The 18,330-nt window shown below is 37.9% G+C and overlaps 1 protein-coding gene across 5 annotated transcripts in view; it reads right to left on the bottom strand.

Annotated features, from left to right (window-relative positions):
* RIC8B (RIC8 guanine nucleotide exchange factor B) overlaps nt 1-18,330 on the bottom strand; it is a gene marked incomplete at both ends in the record, with an annotated part of 118,106 nt that overhangs the window by 45,242 nt on the left and 54,534 nt on the right. For all 5 annotated transcript variants that reach the window (XM_079714405.1, XM_079714408.1, XM_079714406.1 and 2 more), the window contains 2 exons: nt 1,465-1,560; nt 2,312-2,540. In XM_079714405.1, the coding sequence (XP_079570531.1) occupies nt 1,465-1,560; nt 2,312-2,540 (325 nt within the window). The remainder of the gene's footprint in view (nt 1-1,464; nt 1,561-2,311; nt 2,541-18,330) is intronic.

The raw sequence follows: 18,330 nt of genomic DNA, 5'->3' as shown, positions 1-18,330 counted from the left end.
TCCTAGACACCAAGTGAAGAAGGTACTTCAAGTAGGAGAGAATACTTAATTACATCAAAATGTTACCGGGGAATAAAAAAAAAGATTTGAGAACTATTAGATTTGGCAATATCGGGTTGATGAGATGTTTGACAAACACCTTTGTAGTAGAGTGAAAATCATGAAAACCTAATTACAGTGGGTTCGGAAGAGAATCAAAATGAGTAAAAGGAAGAGAGCGAGTGAGCACAGAAAACTCTCCTGAAGAACACTGCATAAAGAAGAGAAGAGAAATGGAGAGGCAGCTTGAGAAGCGGGATTAAGGGAAGGTTTTTCTGCTTTTAAGATGGAAGATGTGTTTGGGTGCAGACAAAAATGATCCAGTACATTAAAAAAAAAAAAAGATTAATATAAGAAGAAAGAGAGGGAGTAAATGCAGGAGCAAAGTTCTTGAGTTGAGAGGGAAAGGTCTCCAGGATATGAGCGCAGAGGCTGGCCACAGAAGGAAGCAGGGGCAATTCATCCCTTGTGATAGAGGGGGGAGACAAAGGACATGGGGGTACAGATAGATGCAGACAGACAGTAGATGCAGAGGTAGAAAGATGACTTCTTACCATGAACTCCAACTACTACGATCTTACTCCAAACCTTCATCATCAGCTCTCTTTTGGGCTGGTCTCCTCACATCTACTCACACTCCTTTAGTCTATCTTATATATAGTAGCCAGAATATCTTTAAATATAAATGAGGTCACATCACGTCCCTTCTCAGAACAGTCCAATGCTTTCCCTTCTCACTTAGAAGAAAATCAAAAGTCCTATACAACCTTACGTTATATGGTTCTTGCTTACCTCTTTTACTTCATCTACCACTCTCCCCCTCGCACAATGTTCTCTAGCCTTCTTGCTTTCCCTTAAGCATACCAAAGCATCCTCTCATCCAGGGACTTTAAATTCATTCTGTCTGGTACATTCCTCTTCCAGAATATTCTCAGAACTATTCTCAGAGAATATCCTCTTCCAGATATTCTCAAAGATCCTTTCCTTACTTATCCAAGTTTCTGTTCAAATGTCATTTCCTCAGAGAGGCTCTTCCTTATTCCCTTAAGTTTTCCCTTCCCCTGTATCTTTCTTCCGAACACTTATCACTACTTGCCATTGTATCATACATTTATTTGTTTACTTTTTGTCCCCCCTACAATAAGGGAAACTCCACAAAGCAAAGACTTCATTTGTATTTCAATGCTTAGAATACAGCACACAGATCTCAATAAACATTTGTTGAGTAAGTGAATGAATGACTCAAAAAAATAGACAGGCTCACTTATTTCTGGATTAGGAAGATTTCAAAGATTTAACACTAACTTTTTTGAGTTTCTGACATTCTGAAAGAAAACAGCTGTGAAAGAATTCAACTCATTAATTTTATGTTAAAAAACACATATAAGATTAACTTTGAGATGTTAATATGCATTAAACAGTTACCTGATCTTTGAGAAATTTTCTGATGTTTCGATGGGCTCGGGAACATTCTGTTAATAAGCTGAGAACTGGAGTTAGACCCTCTCTATAGCTGCTTCCCTACAAAGAAAACCATACATGCTGCATTAGTTTAGTTTCTAACAGTTTACTTTTCTTCATATAACTGAGTATATTAATACTATTTTTTTTGAGAGGGAGACACTTTATGTTACCAAAGCTGTACAAACTATTTTTTAAATTATTTTCCTAAAAATATTTCTGTTTCATTAGTTATCTTCATGTTTACTAATGCCCATTTTTATCCTTCCTAGATTTTTCTACATTTTGTAGGGCCCTCACTGGCTCAGCAAATGGGCTTAAACAAGGTGAAGGTTTTGATGACCAACCCATCCTAACTTGCTGCCTTTTAATATAGGTACTCGACAAAGCAAGTGACAGAAAAGAGAAAATAAGCAGTTTACAACAAATGGAAAGTTGACAATTTTCTTTTAAAGATGTCTTTTAGGTGTTATGGAAAGTAGTTATCATCAAGTTTTGGGGGGGAGATAATTTTTACTTCTAGAACTTACAAAATACCTACATAGAAAAGTAATTACTTTTTCCTTTGTTTTCAGGCACTAGTCACAATTTTGGTGTCGCATCAACACAATTTTCAGCTTTAAACAAATAAATTCACTTGGTTTCAGCAATTTATCATTTACTACAGTAAAATGCTTTCCGGAGTATAAATAATTATTCAAGATGTCAGCTATAAAAAAAAAGTTTAGATTCAAATATCACATCCTGTGATGTCTGTATGTGTGTACAATTACATTCTTTAGAAGCATCTTCTCAGTTTTATCAGTCTTACCTTGTCTATTCTCTTCTCCATAAAACTAAGTAAAACATGAATGGCCTCCATATTCATACCATTGTATACCATGGTATTATTTTTCAAAACTGTTTCTTTCTCAGCTGTTTTATCACTGGGCAGTTCATCTAGCGTCGTTGCTTCTGGGGCTGTTTCTTCATGGGTTAATGGACAAATGAGAACATCCAAACAAGAGACTGGAACATTGCTTAAAAGGTTGACTGCATTGCTGAAAAGCAATTTAAAAAGACAATATTTTAATTTGACTGACTAGTCCTTTAAAACACAAACATAATAAGTTCAGAAGTGACTTTTAGGAGTCACTTAAAATTCTTCTTTTTCAAAATGAGCCTTTAATATTATTTGGCATTTACTGACTAACAGAAAATAAAGAGAACTGTTTCAAATACACACATGACAAATTAGAAAGAACAGATGTTAAATGGACACACACAATCATGATGTCATGTCACTTTCTGAAATGCTAAAATAGGAATTAGTGAGCTTTAACACTAGCTCTTTAATTTTATTATGATACAATACTAGATTTGCAGTTTTTCCTTGGGATTTTAAATCCTTTTGTGGATCCACTGGTGTCTTATTATTCCTTAGATTACAACATAAAGCATTTAAGAAACACTGTATATAAGCAGCTTATCACAGAGGCAACAACATTAAAAACCAAATATTGTAGGATTAAATTTTGTCCTTTCTAGATATAGAAATACAATTTTTAGATCATCCCTTATTTCATAAGACATTTGCAGAAAATGGTAAATGGTGCTTTTTCTCCTTCTCTTGTCCCCAGATTTCTTTAAAAGAGGCCAACATAGCTACTTCGAATCTCTATCCCCCTAGGCCTTTCTTTCTATGTATTAATGACATAATGAGCCTGGGATGCACACCAGTAGGGGGAACCCAAACCTTGTATTTTTTGGTATTCCCTAAAAATCTTGTTCCATTGCTCAGTGTATAAGAGATTAAAATTAAAATTGTTAGTGTTTAATTGACACTAACAATTTAAAAATTAGACATGCTCTCAATTCATATATTTTCCTTCATGCATTATTTCATATTTTTTCTTTTAAAAGGAGAGGTGGTGTTCTGTACTAACTGGATCTTAAAAGCCTGTGCCTCAGAACTTCCTGATAAACAACAATGGAGAGACAGGCATTACATTTCCTAGTGACAGAGAAGCAGATCTAAAAATAACTGCATCCTGACTAAAAATAAACTCTTGCAAGTACAATTTAAAAGTCTAACCACTTGGAAACCAAATTCAGGGCTTAATCTAACTGATGCTGTCTTAATTTAGCCCATAGTAGTTCCTTTTAATTTAGATTATCGTGACACCCTTAAATATAAAACAAAATAAACAACAACAAAACAGAAATAAAATACAAAATATTTTCTCTCCTTTACCCTGAAGTGTGGCTGCATTTCCCCAAGAATGAATATTTCTTTTCTTTCTTTTTATATTACGGGAAAAAAAATTCATAAGAACTCAAAGTTGAAAAAGTAGACAATGGAGAACAATAACTGGTAATGTAAAGGGCACCAAAAAATCAGAACCAAGAACAAAAATAATTTAACAAGTCCTATAAATGAATGGTTCCTGGTAAAATACAAGTTATTTGGTTGTCCCCACTAAGAATCTACTATTGCTACTGCTGCTGCTGCTGCTATTACTACTACTACTCTTCAACAAAGTTTCTAATTTTGATTATTTGTAAATAATTGCAATTGGCTGAAATACAATGCTTTTCCCTCAAACTTTCCTTTTAAAATTTTGGCAAACATCTGTAGTTCCTTATCTATAGATAAAAATATTGCACTTCTGACTTAAGCATTTGGAAACTGTTATTAAATATCATAGATTCACTGGGGTTAAAAGAAAAATAGAACTCTACCTTAGAATTACTTTCTAAAACTGTAAAAGCCACTTTGAAATGTTAGTTTTTTTTCAACACATAGAGCAATAGGCTGGAGTCCACCAGTAGTATGATTCTCTGAATCTACCATAGAGACCACACTGAAAAGTTTAAGGCAATGCATTTCATTATAAAGGAATGCTTCCCTTTAAATTCATTTAAAATAAGCAGTTTCCAGGAATTTCGTAAATTTAAGAAACCAAATGTAGAGTTTGATTCAACAAATATTTGGAGGTTTTAAGCTTTTCAAGAAAAGTTCCCATTTTCTCATTTCTTATTGAACAACTGGGTTCCCAAACAACTACAAAATTAATTTTCTGGCTCACTGTGTTTGAGCTATTCTTTTTAAGTAAGGAAAGCCAGCTTTCTGAGCTGTCACTTCTCTGACAGTTTTATTTGTGGTAGAAGAGTGTATGAAATTCTCCAGCTACCAGGAAGTCAGTGACTATGCACAGATCTGCACAATGGTGTTTGCATTCCTACTCCAGGGGGTAGAAATACTGTGTATATTACTCTCCTCTTTTCAGCTTCCTAGAGATCATTAATCACTGGGACATGACATCCTCCCACTCATACTCCCAGCCCCCTCCTGATATGCAGATTCAAAAGCAGGGCCTATTTAGAGCTCCTTAATGCTCTGATTAAAGCCTTGGTAGTTGTGGGAGAAGGAAGGCAACCTAAAATCCAGGCCTGTATCAATCAAGGGGCTAAACAATTTAATACCAGGTGACACTAAGGAGCATGATAACAGTACAAGCAGACCTACAGCTATTGGCAAACTTTCCTGGTCAAATGTATGGTCTTTACATTTGGGGCTCACATATCGTTTTTCATGGCTGGAAAATCTACTTAAATGAACCTCAAGATCTCCAAAAGATTTTCACATGTAAATACCTGTTTACTTTAGTCTAACTCAGTTCAGTAATTATTTATTGATTACTTATGCCAGGCATTTTTTAGGCAGGTATTACGAAGAAAATAGAAATAAATCCCTGCCCTTATGGAGCTTATTTTCTAGCATGTAGAGAACAGTCAATTAAAAGTAAACAAACAGGGCTTCCCTGGTGGCGCAGTGGTTGAGAGTCTGCCTGCCGATGCAGGGAACATGGGTTCGTGCCCCGGTCCGGGAAGATCCCACATGCCGCGGAGCGGCTGGGCCCCTGAGCCATGGCCGCTGAGCCTGCGCGTCTGGAGCCTGTGCTCCGCAACGGGAGAGGCCACAATAGTGAGAGGCCCTCGTACCGCAAAAAAAAAAAAAAAAAAAAAAAAAAAGTAAACAAAAAAATAGTTAATTGAATAGAAGGTGATAAATGGTCTGAGGGTAAAATTCAGGAGGGTAAAACAGGACATGTGAGTTGTAATTTTGAATAGGGTAGTCTGAACAGACCTCACTGAGATGGTGTCATTTAAGCAAAGACTTTAAGGAAGTTAGGGAGTGAGCCCTGTGACTACATGCGGAAAGGGCGTTCCAGGAAGAAGGGCAGGAGCAAAGGGCAGGAGCAGTGGCATGTATGAAGAACTGCAATGAAGTTGGTGTGGCTGAACCACCACACACAGGGCGAGGAGGGGGACAGGAGCTCAGCTGGGTAACAGGGGGCCAGATTGGTTTTACAGGCTATTATTACTTTAGTTTTTATCCTGAATGAAATGGGGAACCACTACAGGGTTTGGCATAGTCATATACTCTATCCTTATGTTAAAAGGATCACTCTGGCTACTGTGTTGAGAACAACTAGTAGGACGTCAAAGGTGAGGAAGACCAACCAGTTAGGGTGTTATTATAATAACTCAGGTGAATGAACACGGTGGTAACAGTGCAGTGGTCAGACCTGGATACATTCTGAAGATTTCCTGATACGCTAGTTGTGGGGTGTGAGAATCCAACGTATCTAGCCTTAGCAAGTGGAAAGCTAGAGTTGCCATAAATTGAAATGGGAAACACTGCAGGAGAAGCAACATTTTAGGGGAAGAGTAAGAGTTTAATCTTGAATATGTTAAGTTTGGAATGTCTGTTATACTTCCAAATGGAGATGTTAACAGGAAGTTAATTGTAAGAGTCGGGAGATCAGGGAGGGAGATCTGGACTAGAGATAAAAACTGAGGAGTCATTAGCATGTAGATGGTATTTAAAGACCAAGACTGGATTAGATCAGTGAAGGAGTGTGGATTGAGAGACTATGAGAGATAGGCCTGGGGCACTCTACCATCCAGAGGCTGAGTGGGAGAGGAAGAAATTACAACTAGTGAGGTAGGAGGGAAACCAAGATAGGATGGTATCCTGGAAGAAAGTATATCAGTAAGAATGGAGTGATCACCTGTGGTCAAATGATGTGGATAGATCAAGTAAGATGACAACTGAGAAATGTCCACTGGATTTAGCAACACAGAGGTGACCTTAATAATAGCCATTCTGGTGCAGTAGTGGGACTAAAACCTGAGTAGACTAGATTCAAGAGAGAATAGTAGACGAATCAGGTAGTCGATACCTAGAGGAGGTTTATTGCAAAGGGCAAGAGAAGACTGGAGCAGCAAATCCAGGTGGCAAAGTGTTAACCCATAGGGACCTGGTCATTGTTCTCTAAGTGTGCTGTAGACATAGTCTCATTTCTGTATTTGTCCATGTTTTCTCCTGTTTAGAATGGTCTCATTCTTTAAGACTAGCTCAAGTCTCACTTTATTCTCAACAAATATTTACTATGCCTTGTACTAGATGCTAAGTATACAAAAATAAATAAAATATGCTCCTTTTCCTAAGAGAAGACAGCATAACATAATTTGTAGAGCAATGGGTTGAATTCTAAGTTGCCTCCTAGAAAAGCATGCCTTGGGCAAATTACATGACCTATTCTAGGCCTTGGTGTCCTTAATTCTAAAGTAAAGGGAAATAAATTTATCCCATCAGGTTGATGTGTGGATTAAATGAAAAAAGGCATGCAAAGCCCTCTGCCTGGTACATAGTAAATGGCAGCTATTAAGGAGCTTTTGAACAGGAGACATACTATACTATAGCAGGGAACAGCAAATATCTGGAAGAATAAGAGAATATGGTATCTGTGGGGAAATGAAAACAGGTTCCTAAGTCTAAAGCAAAGGACAAGGCCTCTAAAGGACAGGGTCTTAGTAGGCATTAAGACAAAAAAAGTGTGTGTATGAGTGTGTAGAGTGGGGAAGGGGGATTGCCATGATGAGATACACGTTACGGCCAAATGGGTTACTGATGACCTTAAACCAGAGTTGTGCAGAAGCCAGAAAAACAAATGCGTTTGTGAATCATTAATAATGCATAGTGACAAAAGAAGTTTGCTCTTAATCATAAAGACAGAGGGGAGCCACAAGAGGATTCTAAGCAGAGAGTTACTTTTTGAAAAATAACTCTGCGTGGAGTGGAAAGGATGGACCAATCTGTCAGGTTAGGTAAAATTTTCCCACAGGACAGAGCAGCTTGAGTTTAGAACTGGAGAAAGAAGGTGGTCTGACAGATCTGCGGTTAGGTGCTTGAACACTGGCAGGACAGGACAATTAGGGAGTAGAGAGAGGTGAACCAAATGATGAACCAATGCTTTAGAATAGAGAGGGAAGAAAGGAAACCTTAAGGAGGCTTACAGGTAGGAGAAAAAGGAATCACCAGGGGACCAGAGGTCTGGATGAGGATGGAGGACAGGTACAGTATGAGTGAGGAAGACTTTCCTCATCATGCTAGACCATAGTGAGCATGTTATCTGAATTCTATTAGCAATTATTATTTGGATAATTAATTTACTGGGAAACTACTCAAAAACTATCTTGTGACATCTCTTCTATTCTTTTCTTGATTGTTATTTAACTTTTCATAATATTCATGTCTTGTTTCCCCATTTATACTCTGTTCCTCCAGACTATGCACTATGGTGTGGAATCCTTCAAGAACATAGCATGGTACTCAGCTATAGTTCAGATAATATCTGTTCACCTAGATAACTGTTATTCACAGTGAGCATTAGGTTAAAGAGCTAAGAGCTTTAATAACAAAAAAAAAAAAAAAAAAAGAAAAAAACCCTCTACCCAATCTCTCCGAACTCTCCTTTTTCTGTATACCTATATAAGCTTGTTTATGTCTAACACAACACTCATCAAAACAAGTGCACTTATTCACTTAGCAGCCTCTTTTACCCCCTAGTTGGTAAGCCCTGGAGAACAAAGATTATACTGTATTCACCTTCCTTGCCTCTAGAGCTCAACATAGTGCCTGACACATAGTAAGTGCTCAGTTAATAAATATATACCAAAATGAAATGGTCCAATTTTCGAACATTTATTAGAAGTCTGCCATATGTAAGACATGCTTACTTTTTTACATTTTACATTTTGCAATAGGTGTATCAAATCAACACACTGTACACCTTAAATGTATACAATGTCATATGCCAATTATGTCTCAATAAAGCTAGAAAAAACAGACATTATGCTTAGCACTGTAATGAGGTGTCATTAGGTACTAAACTGTCCCCTTAAATATGTGAGATAAAATGAACTGGTTTAAACAAAGAACAACAAAAAAAAGCAGGGAGGTAAGTACTTTTTTCTTAATTTTTAAATTTTACTTATTTTTTTATACAGCAGGTTCTTATTAGTTATCCATTTTATACATTATTAGTGTATATATGTTAAACCCAATCTCCCAATTCATCACACCACCACCACCCTTTCCCCCCTTGGTATCCATACATTTGTTCTTACGTCTGTGTCTCTATTTCTGCCCTGCAAACTGGTTCATCGGTACCATTTTTCTAGGTTCCACATATATGCATTAATATACGATAGTTGTTTTTCTGACTTACTTCACTCTGTATGACAGTCTCTAGGTCCATTCACGTCTCTACAAATGACCCAATTTCATTCCTTTTTATGGCAGAGTAATATTCCATTGTATATATGTACCACATCTTCTTTATCCATTCATCTGTCGATGGGCATTTAGGCTGTTCCATGACCTGGCTATTGTAAATAGTGCTGCAAAGAACATTGGGGTGCATGTGTCTTTTTGAATTATGGTTTTCTCTGGGTATATGCCCAGTAGTGGGATTGCTGGGTCATATGGTAATTCTATTTTCAGATTTTTAAGAAACCTCCATACTGTGCTCCATAGTGGCTGTAGCAATTTACATTCCCCACAACAGTGCAAGAGGGTTCCCTTTCCTCCACACCCTCTCCAGCATTTGTTGTTTGTAGATTGTCTGATGATGCCCATTCTAACCGGTGTGAGGTGATACCTCATTGTAGTTTTGATTTGCGTTTCTCTAATAATTAGTGATGTTGAGCAGCTTTTCATGTGCTTCTTGGCCATCTGTATGTCTTCTTTGGAGAAATGTCTATTTAGGTCTTCTGCCTATTTTTAGATTGGGTTGTTTTTTTGATATTGAGCTGCATGAGCTGTTTATATATTTTGGCGATTAGTCCTTTGTCCATTGATTCATCTGCAAATATTTCCTACCATGCTGAGGGTTGTCTTTTCGTGTTGTTTATGGTTTCCTTTGCTTTGCAAACGCTTTTAAGTTTCATTAGGTCCCGTTTGCTTTTATTTCCATTACTCTAGGAGGTGGATCAAAGAAGATCTTGCTGTGATTTATGTCAGAGTGTTCTTCCTCTGTTTTCCTCTAAGAGTTTTACAGTGTCCAGTCTTACATTTAGGTCCCTAATCCATTTTGAGTTTATTTTTGTGTATGGTGTTAAGGAGTGTTCTAATTTCATTCTTTTACATGTAGCTCTCCAGTTTTCCCAGCAACACTTATTGAAGAGACTGTCTTTTCTCCATTGTGTATTCTTGCCTCCTTTGTCATAGATTAATTGACTACAGGTGTGTGGGTTTATCTCTGGTCTTTCTACCCTGTTGTATTGATGTATATTTCTATTTTTGTGCCAGTACCATATTGTCTTGATTACTGTAGCTTTGTAGTATAGTCCGAAGTCAAGGAGTCTCATTCCTCCAGCTCCGTTTTTTTCCCTCAAGACTGCTTTCGTTATTCGAGGTCTACTGTGTCTCCATACAAATTTTAGGATTTTTTTTCCTAGTCCTGTAAAAAATGCCATTGGTAATTTGATAGGGATTGCACTGAATCTGTGGATTGCTTTGGGTAGTATAGGCATTTTCACAATATTGATTCTTCCAATCCAAGAACATGGTATATTTCTCCATCTGTTTGTATCAGCTTTACTTTCTTTCATCAGTGTCTTTATAGTTTTCTGCATACAGGTCTTTTGTCTCCTTAGGTAGGTTTATTCCTAGGTTTATTCTTTTTGTTGCAATGATAAATGGGAGTGTTTCCTTAATTTCTCTCTCAGATTTTTCATCATTAGTGTATAGGAATGCAAGAGGTTTCTGTGCATTAATTTTGTATCCTGCAACTTTACCAAATTCATTAGCTCTAGTACTTTTCTGCTGGCATCTTTAGGATTCTCTATGTATAGTATCATGTCATCTGCAAACAGTGACAGTTTTACTTCTTTTCCAATTCGTACTCCTTTTATTTCTTTTTCTTCTCTGATTACCATGGCTGGGACTTCCAAAACTATGTTGAAAAACAGTGGTGAGAGTGGTCATCCTTGTCTTGTTCCTGATCTTACAGGAAATGCTTTCAGGTTTTCACCATTGAGAATGATGTTTGCTGTGGGTTTGTCATATATGGTCTTTATTATGTTGAAGTAGGTTCCCTCTGTGCCCACTTTCAGGAGACTTTTTATCCTAAATGGGTGTTGAATTTTGTCAAAAGCTTTTTCTGCATCTATTGAGATGATCATATGGGTTTTATTCTTCAATTTGTTAATATAGTGTATCACATTGATTGATTTGCGTATATTGAAGAATCCTTGCATCCCTAGGATAAATCCCACTTGATCATGGTGTATGATCCTTTTAATGTGCTGTTGCATTCTGTTTGCTAGTATTTTGTTGAGGATTTCTGCACCTATATTCATCAGTGATATTGGTCTGTAATTTTCTTTTCTTTCAGTATCTTTCTCTGGTTTTGGTATCAGGGTGATGGTCACCTCATAGAATGAGTTTGGGAGTGTTCCTTCCTCTGCAATTGTTTGGAAGAGTTTGAGAAAGATAGGTGTTACCTCTTCTCTAAATTTTTGACAGAATTCACCTGTGAAGTCATCTGGTCCTGGACTTCTGTTTGTTGGAAGATTTTTAGTCACAGTTTCAATTTCATTACTTGTGATTGGTCTGTTCATATTTCCTATTTCTTTGTGGTTCAGATGTGGAAGGTTATACCTTTCTAAGAATTTGTCCATTTCTTCCAGGTTGTCCATTTTACTGGCATAGAGTTGCCTGTAGTAGTCTCTTAGGATGCTTTGTATTTCTGCGGTGTCTGTTGTAACTTCTCCTTTTTCACTTCGAATTTTATTGATTTGAGTCCTCTCCCTCTTTTTCTTGATGAGTCTGGCTAATGGTTTATCAATTTTGTTTACCTTCTCAAAGAAGCCGCTTTTACTTCTATTGATCTTTGCTATTGTTTTGTTTCTATTTCATTTATTTCTGCTCTGATCTTTATGATTTCCTTCCTTATACTAACTTTGGGTTTTGTTTGTTCTTCTTCCTCTAGTTCCTTTACATGTAAGGTTAGATTGTTTATTGGAGATATCTCTTGTTTCTTGAGGTAGGCTTGTATTGCTATATACTTCCCTCTTAGAACTGCTTTTGCTGCATACCATAGGTTTTGGATCATCGTGTTTTCGTTGTCATTTGTCTCTAGGTACTTTTTGATTTCCTCTTTGATTTTTTCAGTGATCTCTTGGTTGTTTAGTAGCGTATTGTTTAGCCTCCATGTGTTTGTGTTTTTTACATCTTTTTCACTGTAATTGATTTCTAATCTTATAGCATTGTGATCAGAAAAGATGCTTGATACGATTCCAATTTTGTTAAATTTACTGAGGCTTGATTTGTGCCTCAAGATGTAATCTATCACGGAGAATGTTCCATGTGCACTTGAGAAGAAAGTGTAATCTGCTGTTTGGGGATGGAATGTCCTATAAATATCAATTAAATCTATCTGGTCTATTGTGTCATTTAAAGCTTGTGTTTCCGGGCTTCCCTGGTGGCGCAGTGGTTGAGAGTCCGCCTGCTGATGCAGGGGACACGGGTTCGTGCCCTGGTCTGGGAAGATCCCACGTGCCGCGGAGCGGCTGGGTCCGTGAGCCATGGCTGCTGAGCCTGCGCGTCCGGAGCCTGTGCTGGAGAGGCCACAACAGTGAGAGGTCCGCTACCGCAAAAAAAACAAAACAAACAAACAAAAGCTTGTGTTTCCTTATTAATTTTCTATCTGGATGATCGGTTCATTGGTGTAAGTGAGGTGTTAAAGTCCCCCACTATTATTGTCTTACTGTTGATTTTCTATTTTATAGCTGTTAGCAGTTGCCTTATGTATTGAGGTGCTCCTATGTTGGGAGCATATATATTTATAATTGTTATATCTTCTTCTTGGATTGATCCCTTGATCATTATATAGTGTCCTTCCTTGTCTCTTGTAACATTCTTTATTTTAAAGTCTATTTTATCTGATATGAGTATTGTGACTCCAGCTTTCTTTTGATTTCCATTTGCATGGAATATTTTTTTCCATCCCCTCACTTTCAGTCTGCATGTGTCCGTAGGTCTGAAGTGGGTCTCTTGTAGACAGCATATATATGGGTCTTGTTTTTGTATCCATTCAGCAAGCCTGTGCCTTTCGGTTGGAGCACTTAATCCATTCACGTTTAAGGTAATTATCGATACGTATGTTCCTATGACCATTTTCTTAATTGTTTTGGGTTTGTTTTTGTGGGTCTTTTTCTTTTCTTGTGTTTCCCGCATAGAGAAGTTTCTTTAGCATTTGTTGTAAAGCTGGTTTGGTGGTACTGAATTCTCTTAGCTTTTGCTTGTCTGTAAAGCTTTTGATTTCTCCATCGAATCTGATAGAGATCCTTGCTGGGTAGAGTAATCTTGGGTGTAATTTCTTCCCTTTCATCACTTTCAATATGTCATGCCACTCCCTTCTGGTTTGTAGAGTTTCTGCTGAAAAATCAGCTGTTAACCTTATAGGAGTTCCCTTGTATGTTATTTGTCGTTTTTCCCTTGCTGCTTTCAATAATTTTTCTTTGTCTTTAATTTTTGTCAGTTTGATTACTGTGTGTCTTGGCCTGTTTCTCCTTGGGTTTATTCTGCCTGGGACTCTCTGCGCTTCCTGGACTTGGGTGGCTATTTCCTTTCCCATGTTAGGGAAGTTTTCAACTATAATCTCTTCAAATATTTTCTCGGGTCCTTTCTCTCTCTCTTCTCCTTATGTGACCCCTTTAATGTGAATGTTGGTGCATTTAATGGTGTCCCAGAGGTCCCTTAGGCTGTCTTCATTTCTTTTCATTCTTTTTTCTTCATTCTGTTCCACAACAGTGAATTCCACCATTCTGTCTTCCAGGTCTTCTATCTGTTCTTCTGCCTCAGCTATTCTGCTATTGATTCCTTCTGGTGTATTTTTCATTTCAGTTATTGTATTGTTCATCTCTGTTTGTTTGTTCTTTAATTCTTCTAGGTCTTTGTTAGACATTTCTTGCATCTTCTCAATCTTTGCCTCCATTCTTTTTCGAAGGTCCTGGATCATCTTCACTCTCATTATTCTGAATTCTTTTTCTGGAAGGTTGCCTATCTCCACTTCATTTAGTTGTTTTTCTGAGGTTTTATCTTGTTCCTTCATCTGGTACATAGCCCTCTGCCTTTTCATGTTATCTTTTTGTGAATGTGGTTTTTGTTCCACAGGCTGTAGGACTGTAGTTCTTCCTGCTTCTGCCCTCTGGTGGATGAGGCTATCTAAGAGGCTTGCGCAGGTTTCCTGACGGGAGGGACTGGTGGTGGTAGAGCTGGGTGTTGCTCTGGTGGGCAGAGCTCAGTAAAACTTTAATCTGCTTGTCTGCTGATGGGTGGGGCTGGGTTCCCTCCCTGTGGTTGTTTGGCCTGATGCGACCCAACACTGGAGCCTACCCAGCTCTTTGGTGGGGCTAATGGCGGACTGTGGGAGGGCTCACGCCAAGAAGTACTTCCCAGAACTTCTGCTGCCAGTGTCCTTGACCTCATGGTGAGCCACAGCCATGCCCCACCTCTGTAGGAGTCCCTCTAACACTGGCAGGTAGGTCTGGTTCAGTTTCCTATGGGGTCACCGCTCCTTCCCCTGGGTGTCGATGCGTACACTTTGTCTGTGCCCTCCAAGAGTGGAGTCTCTGTTTCCCCAGTCCTGTCGAAGTCCTGCAATCAAATCCTACTAGCCTTCAAAGTCTAATTCTCTAGGAATTCCTCCTCCCGTTGCCAGATCCCAGGTTGGGAAGCCTGACGTGGGGCTCAGAACCTTCACTCCAGTGGGTGGACTTCTGTGGTATAAGTGTTCTCCAGTTTGTGAGTCACCCACCCAGCGGTTATGGGATTTGATTTTATTGTGATTGCGCCGCTTCTACCATCTCACTGTGGCTTCTCCTTTGTCTTTGGATGTGGGGTATCTTTTTTGGTGAGTTCCAGTGTCTTCCTGTCGATGATTGTTCAGCAGTTAGTTGTGATTCCCATGCTCTCACAAGAGGGAGTGAGCGCACGTCCTTCTACTCCACCTTCTTGAACCAATCTCCAGGGAGGTATGTACTTTTTAAATACACACTGGCTCTTTTGGGTAAAAAAAAAAAAAAAAAAGCTTTGTAGATGCCAATGTATTGAGTGAAAGAAATTAGGGTGAAAATCTGCAAGAAATTAAATCAGATCTGGTCCTCCCCTCTCCTTTCTTCTCTAGTGTATAGGCCATCCCCATCTTTCCCCTTCTCTCCAAATAAAACAAAATCACAACCACATCCACATGTAACTTTTTTTTGGCTAAGTGTTTATGCATAAGCTTACTGATTATGGACAAGAGGGCTCAAAATACTCTCAGGCAGATATTAGAGTTGGACAGAATTAGGATGTCCTTTAATAGAGCCAAAAAGGTGGATCATACCAACAATTTACTTATTACCATTAAGTATAGACAAAAGGAAATGAAATAGAATAGATTGTAGAAACTATATAAGACGCTGATTAGTGGAAAGGAAGTCAACATCCAGGTCAGCTATTTTTGTGAACTAACTCTTTTTTTTTTTTTTTTTTTTGCGGTACACGGGCCTCTCACTGCCGTGGCCTCTCCCGTTGTGGAGCACAGGCTGCGGACGTGCAGGCTCAGTGGCCATGGCTCACGGGCCCAGCTGCTCTGCGGCATGTGGGATCCTCCCGGACCGGGGCATGAACCCGTGTCCCCTGCATTGGCAGGCGGACTCTCAACCACTGCGCCACCAGGGAAGCCCAATGCTAAGCCATTTTTTGACTCACTCATCTCCTAGAGCACCCTAACAGGCTCCTGGCATGCCTACCAAGCATCTGGCTTGAGAAAATCTTAGATTAACAGAAAACAGATTGCACTACACAATCGCAATATATACAAAGAAATAGCTTCCTAAACAAAACATCAAAATTCAATAAACTTCCACAATGTTCACTGCAGCTCTATTTACAATAGCCAGGACATAGAAGCAACCTAAGTGTCCATCAACAGATGAATGGATAAAGAAGATGTGGCACACATAAACAATGGAATATTACTCAGCCATAAAAAAGAAATGAAACTGAGTTATTTGTAGTGAGGTGGATGGACCTAGAGTCTGTCATACAGAGTGAAGTAAGTCAGAAAGAGAAAAACAAGTACTGTATGCTAACACATATATATGGAATCTAAGACAACATAAAAAAATGGTTCTGAAGAACCTAGGGGCAGGACAGGAATAAAGATGCAGATGTAGAGAATAGACTTGAGGACATGGGGAGGGGGAAGGGTAAGCTGGGACGAAGTGAGAGAGTGGCATGGACTTATATATACTACCAAATGTAAAATAGATAGCAAATGGGAAGCAGGTGCATAGCACAGGGAGATCAGCTCGGTGCTTTGTGCCCACCTAGAGGGGTGGGATAGGGAGGGTGGGAGGGAGACGCAAGAGGGAGGAGATATGGGGATATATGTATATATATAGCTGATTCACTTTGTTATAAAGCAGAAACTAACATACCATTGTAAAGCAATTATACTCTAATAAAGATGTTAAAAAAATTCAATAAACTTTAAAAAAGATCTTTAGAACTAAATATTGGATCTAAAAGCTAATATGCTCATTATAATAATAGTAACAGAAGTAGCAGTGGCTGCAGTGTTGTGGCAGTGGCAGTAGCAGCTCCTCCTCCATTTACTGAGAGCTTACTCAGTGCCAGGGATGGATGGCTTTACTAATTTCTCATTTAATCATTATTACAACCCTTTGAGTTTGATGACAATGCATAACCATACACCACACTATCTAGGTTTACCTCTTTCATTACATTTTTCCTTTAAAAAAAAAAAGCAAAACACAAACTTAGAAATTAACTTTAAGAAATGGAATGGGGCTTCCCTGGTGGCGAAGTGGTTGAGAGTCCACCTGCCAATGCAGGGGACATGGGTTCGTGCCCCAGTCTGGGAAGATCCCACATGCTGCGGAGTGGCTAGGCCCATGAGCCATGGCCGCTGAGCCTGCGCATCCAGAGCCTGTGCTCCGCAACGGAATAGGCCACAACAGTGAGAGGTCCGCATACCGCAAAAAAAAAAAAAAAAAAAAAGGAATGAGATGTTACCTTGAAACATTCTGATTATTTTTTAAATGATGCCTTAAACACACACACACACACACACACACACACACACAAACTCTTTTCAGGGTCACTACAAATGGACAGAATTTAGTAGATATTACAATTCTAGTAAGGTTCTTAAAATAGCCCTTTGAGGTTGGTATAGTATTTTTTCTGCATTTAAATGGATTAGCTTAGAGTCATTACTGCTCAAATGATACTAATCACTTTAATTCTGATTAAAGGGACATGCAGGGACAGTCCAGATAAACTGTCATGTCAGCAGCAACCTCAATCTCCCAGGAAAGCCTTTTAGCAATACATATAAATCTTGTCTATGGCTCTAGGGGTATTCCTTCTTATTTATAGTGTAGCTAACAGATATTTTATCAGAGCACCTTATAGAAGTAAATTTAAAGAAAAATATCTTTTAAATTTATTTAAGAAAAATAAATATTTAAAGCAAATATCATCAGAAAGTAAAATAAAGAAATCTGTACTTTAAAAGAATCTGAGTGTTAAAACCTCTATACAGTTTTGCTCTCTTTTGACGAATACTGGGTACTGTTTTAAAATATTAAATTCATTCTTCAGAGAAAGCCTTAGCAATGTTTTTGTGACTACTGTAACAATTCCCATGAAAACACTTTCTTCTCACACCCTTGTATGAATGCCATTTAACTTGTGATATGTAATTTCCAAAATAAATAAATAAATACATACATACATACATACATTTATACCTGGGATTATAAACCCATTTTCTTGTAGTTTTAAGTTTTAATAGCTAGATTTCTAGTGTCTCTTGATTATGAAAGATTAGTCAGACAAAAATGCTTAATAAAATCTTTTTAGAGGATATGATTTATTGCAGTTAATCTGATTATTTTTAAAGACACAGCTTCAAGAAAATTAAAGGAAATTTTGATCTGTAGCTGCAGAAAGAAGTATACTTTTTAATTTTGAAGAAAACAATCTTTTGAAGGCTTGCAGGGCAGAGTACATAAAGATAACCTACCAACAAACTCAGTACAATATCAAATAATAAACTGCCAATCATAAGTAAAATAATATGGGTATGACTGAAAAAGAACAAGGGTATGTTTCATTTTACACTCTGGTTGTATTTCTATAGTTTTATTTAAGCCATATTTTGGAAAACAGAATACTATAAATGCTCAAAAGGTAATTTCTACTATTAGAAGAACTCAGTTTTAAATTATTTGTAAAGCAGACTTAATGCCAAAGTTATTTGTTTGCAGATTTGAAATTTATTTGAATTGTTTAAAATGCCATTTGTGTTCTTATAGAATAAAGTGCCATGAGCAATCTCATGTTAAAGTCAGAGGTCTTGTTACTAGAAATCTGATACAAAATAGTAAGAGAACTAGAAAGATGCATTAATACTGCTT

This window comes from Hyperoodon ampullatus (genome assembly GCF_949752795.1).
Source record: "Hyperoodon ampullatus genome assembly, chromosome: 11".
Lineage (NCBI taxonomy): Eukaryota > Metazoa > Chordata > Mammalia > Artiodactyla > Ziphiidae > Hyperoodon > Hyperoodon ampullatus.
The sequence above is the reverse complement of the archived record's forward strand: the minus strand, read 5'-3'. Positions and strand labels throughout refer to the sequence as shown.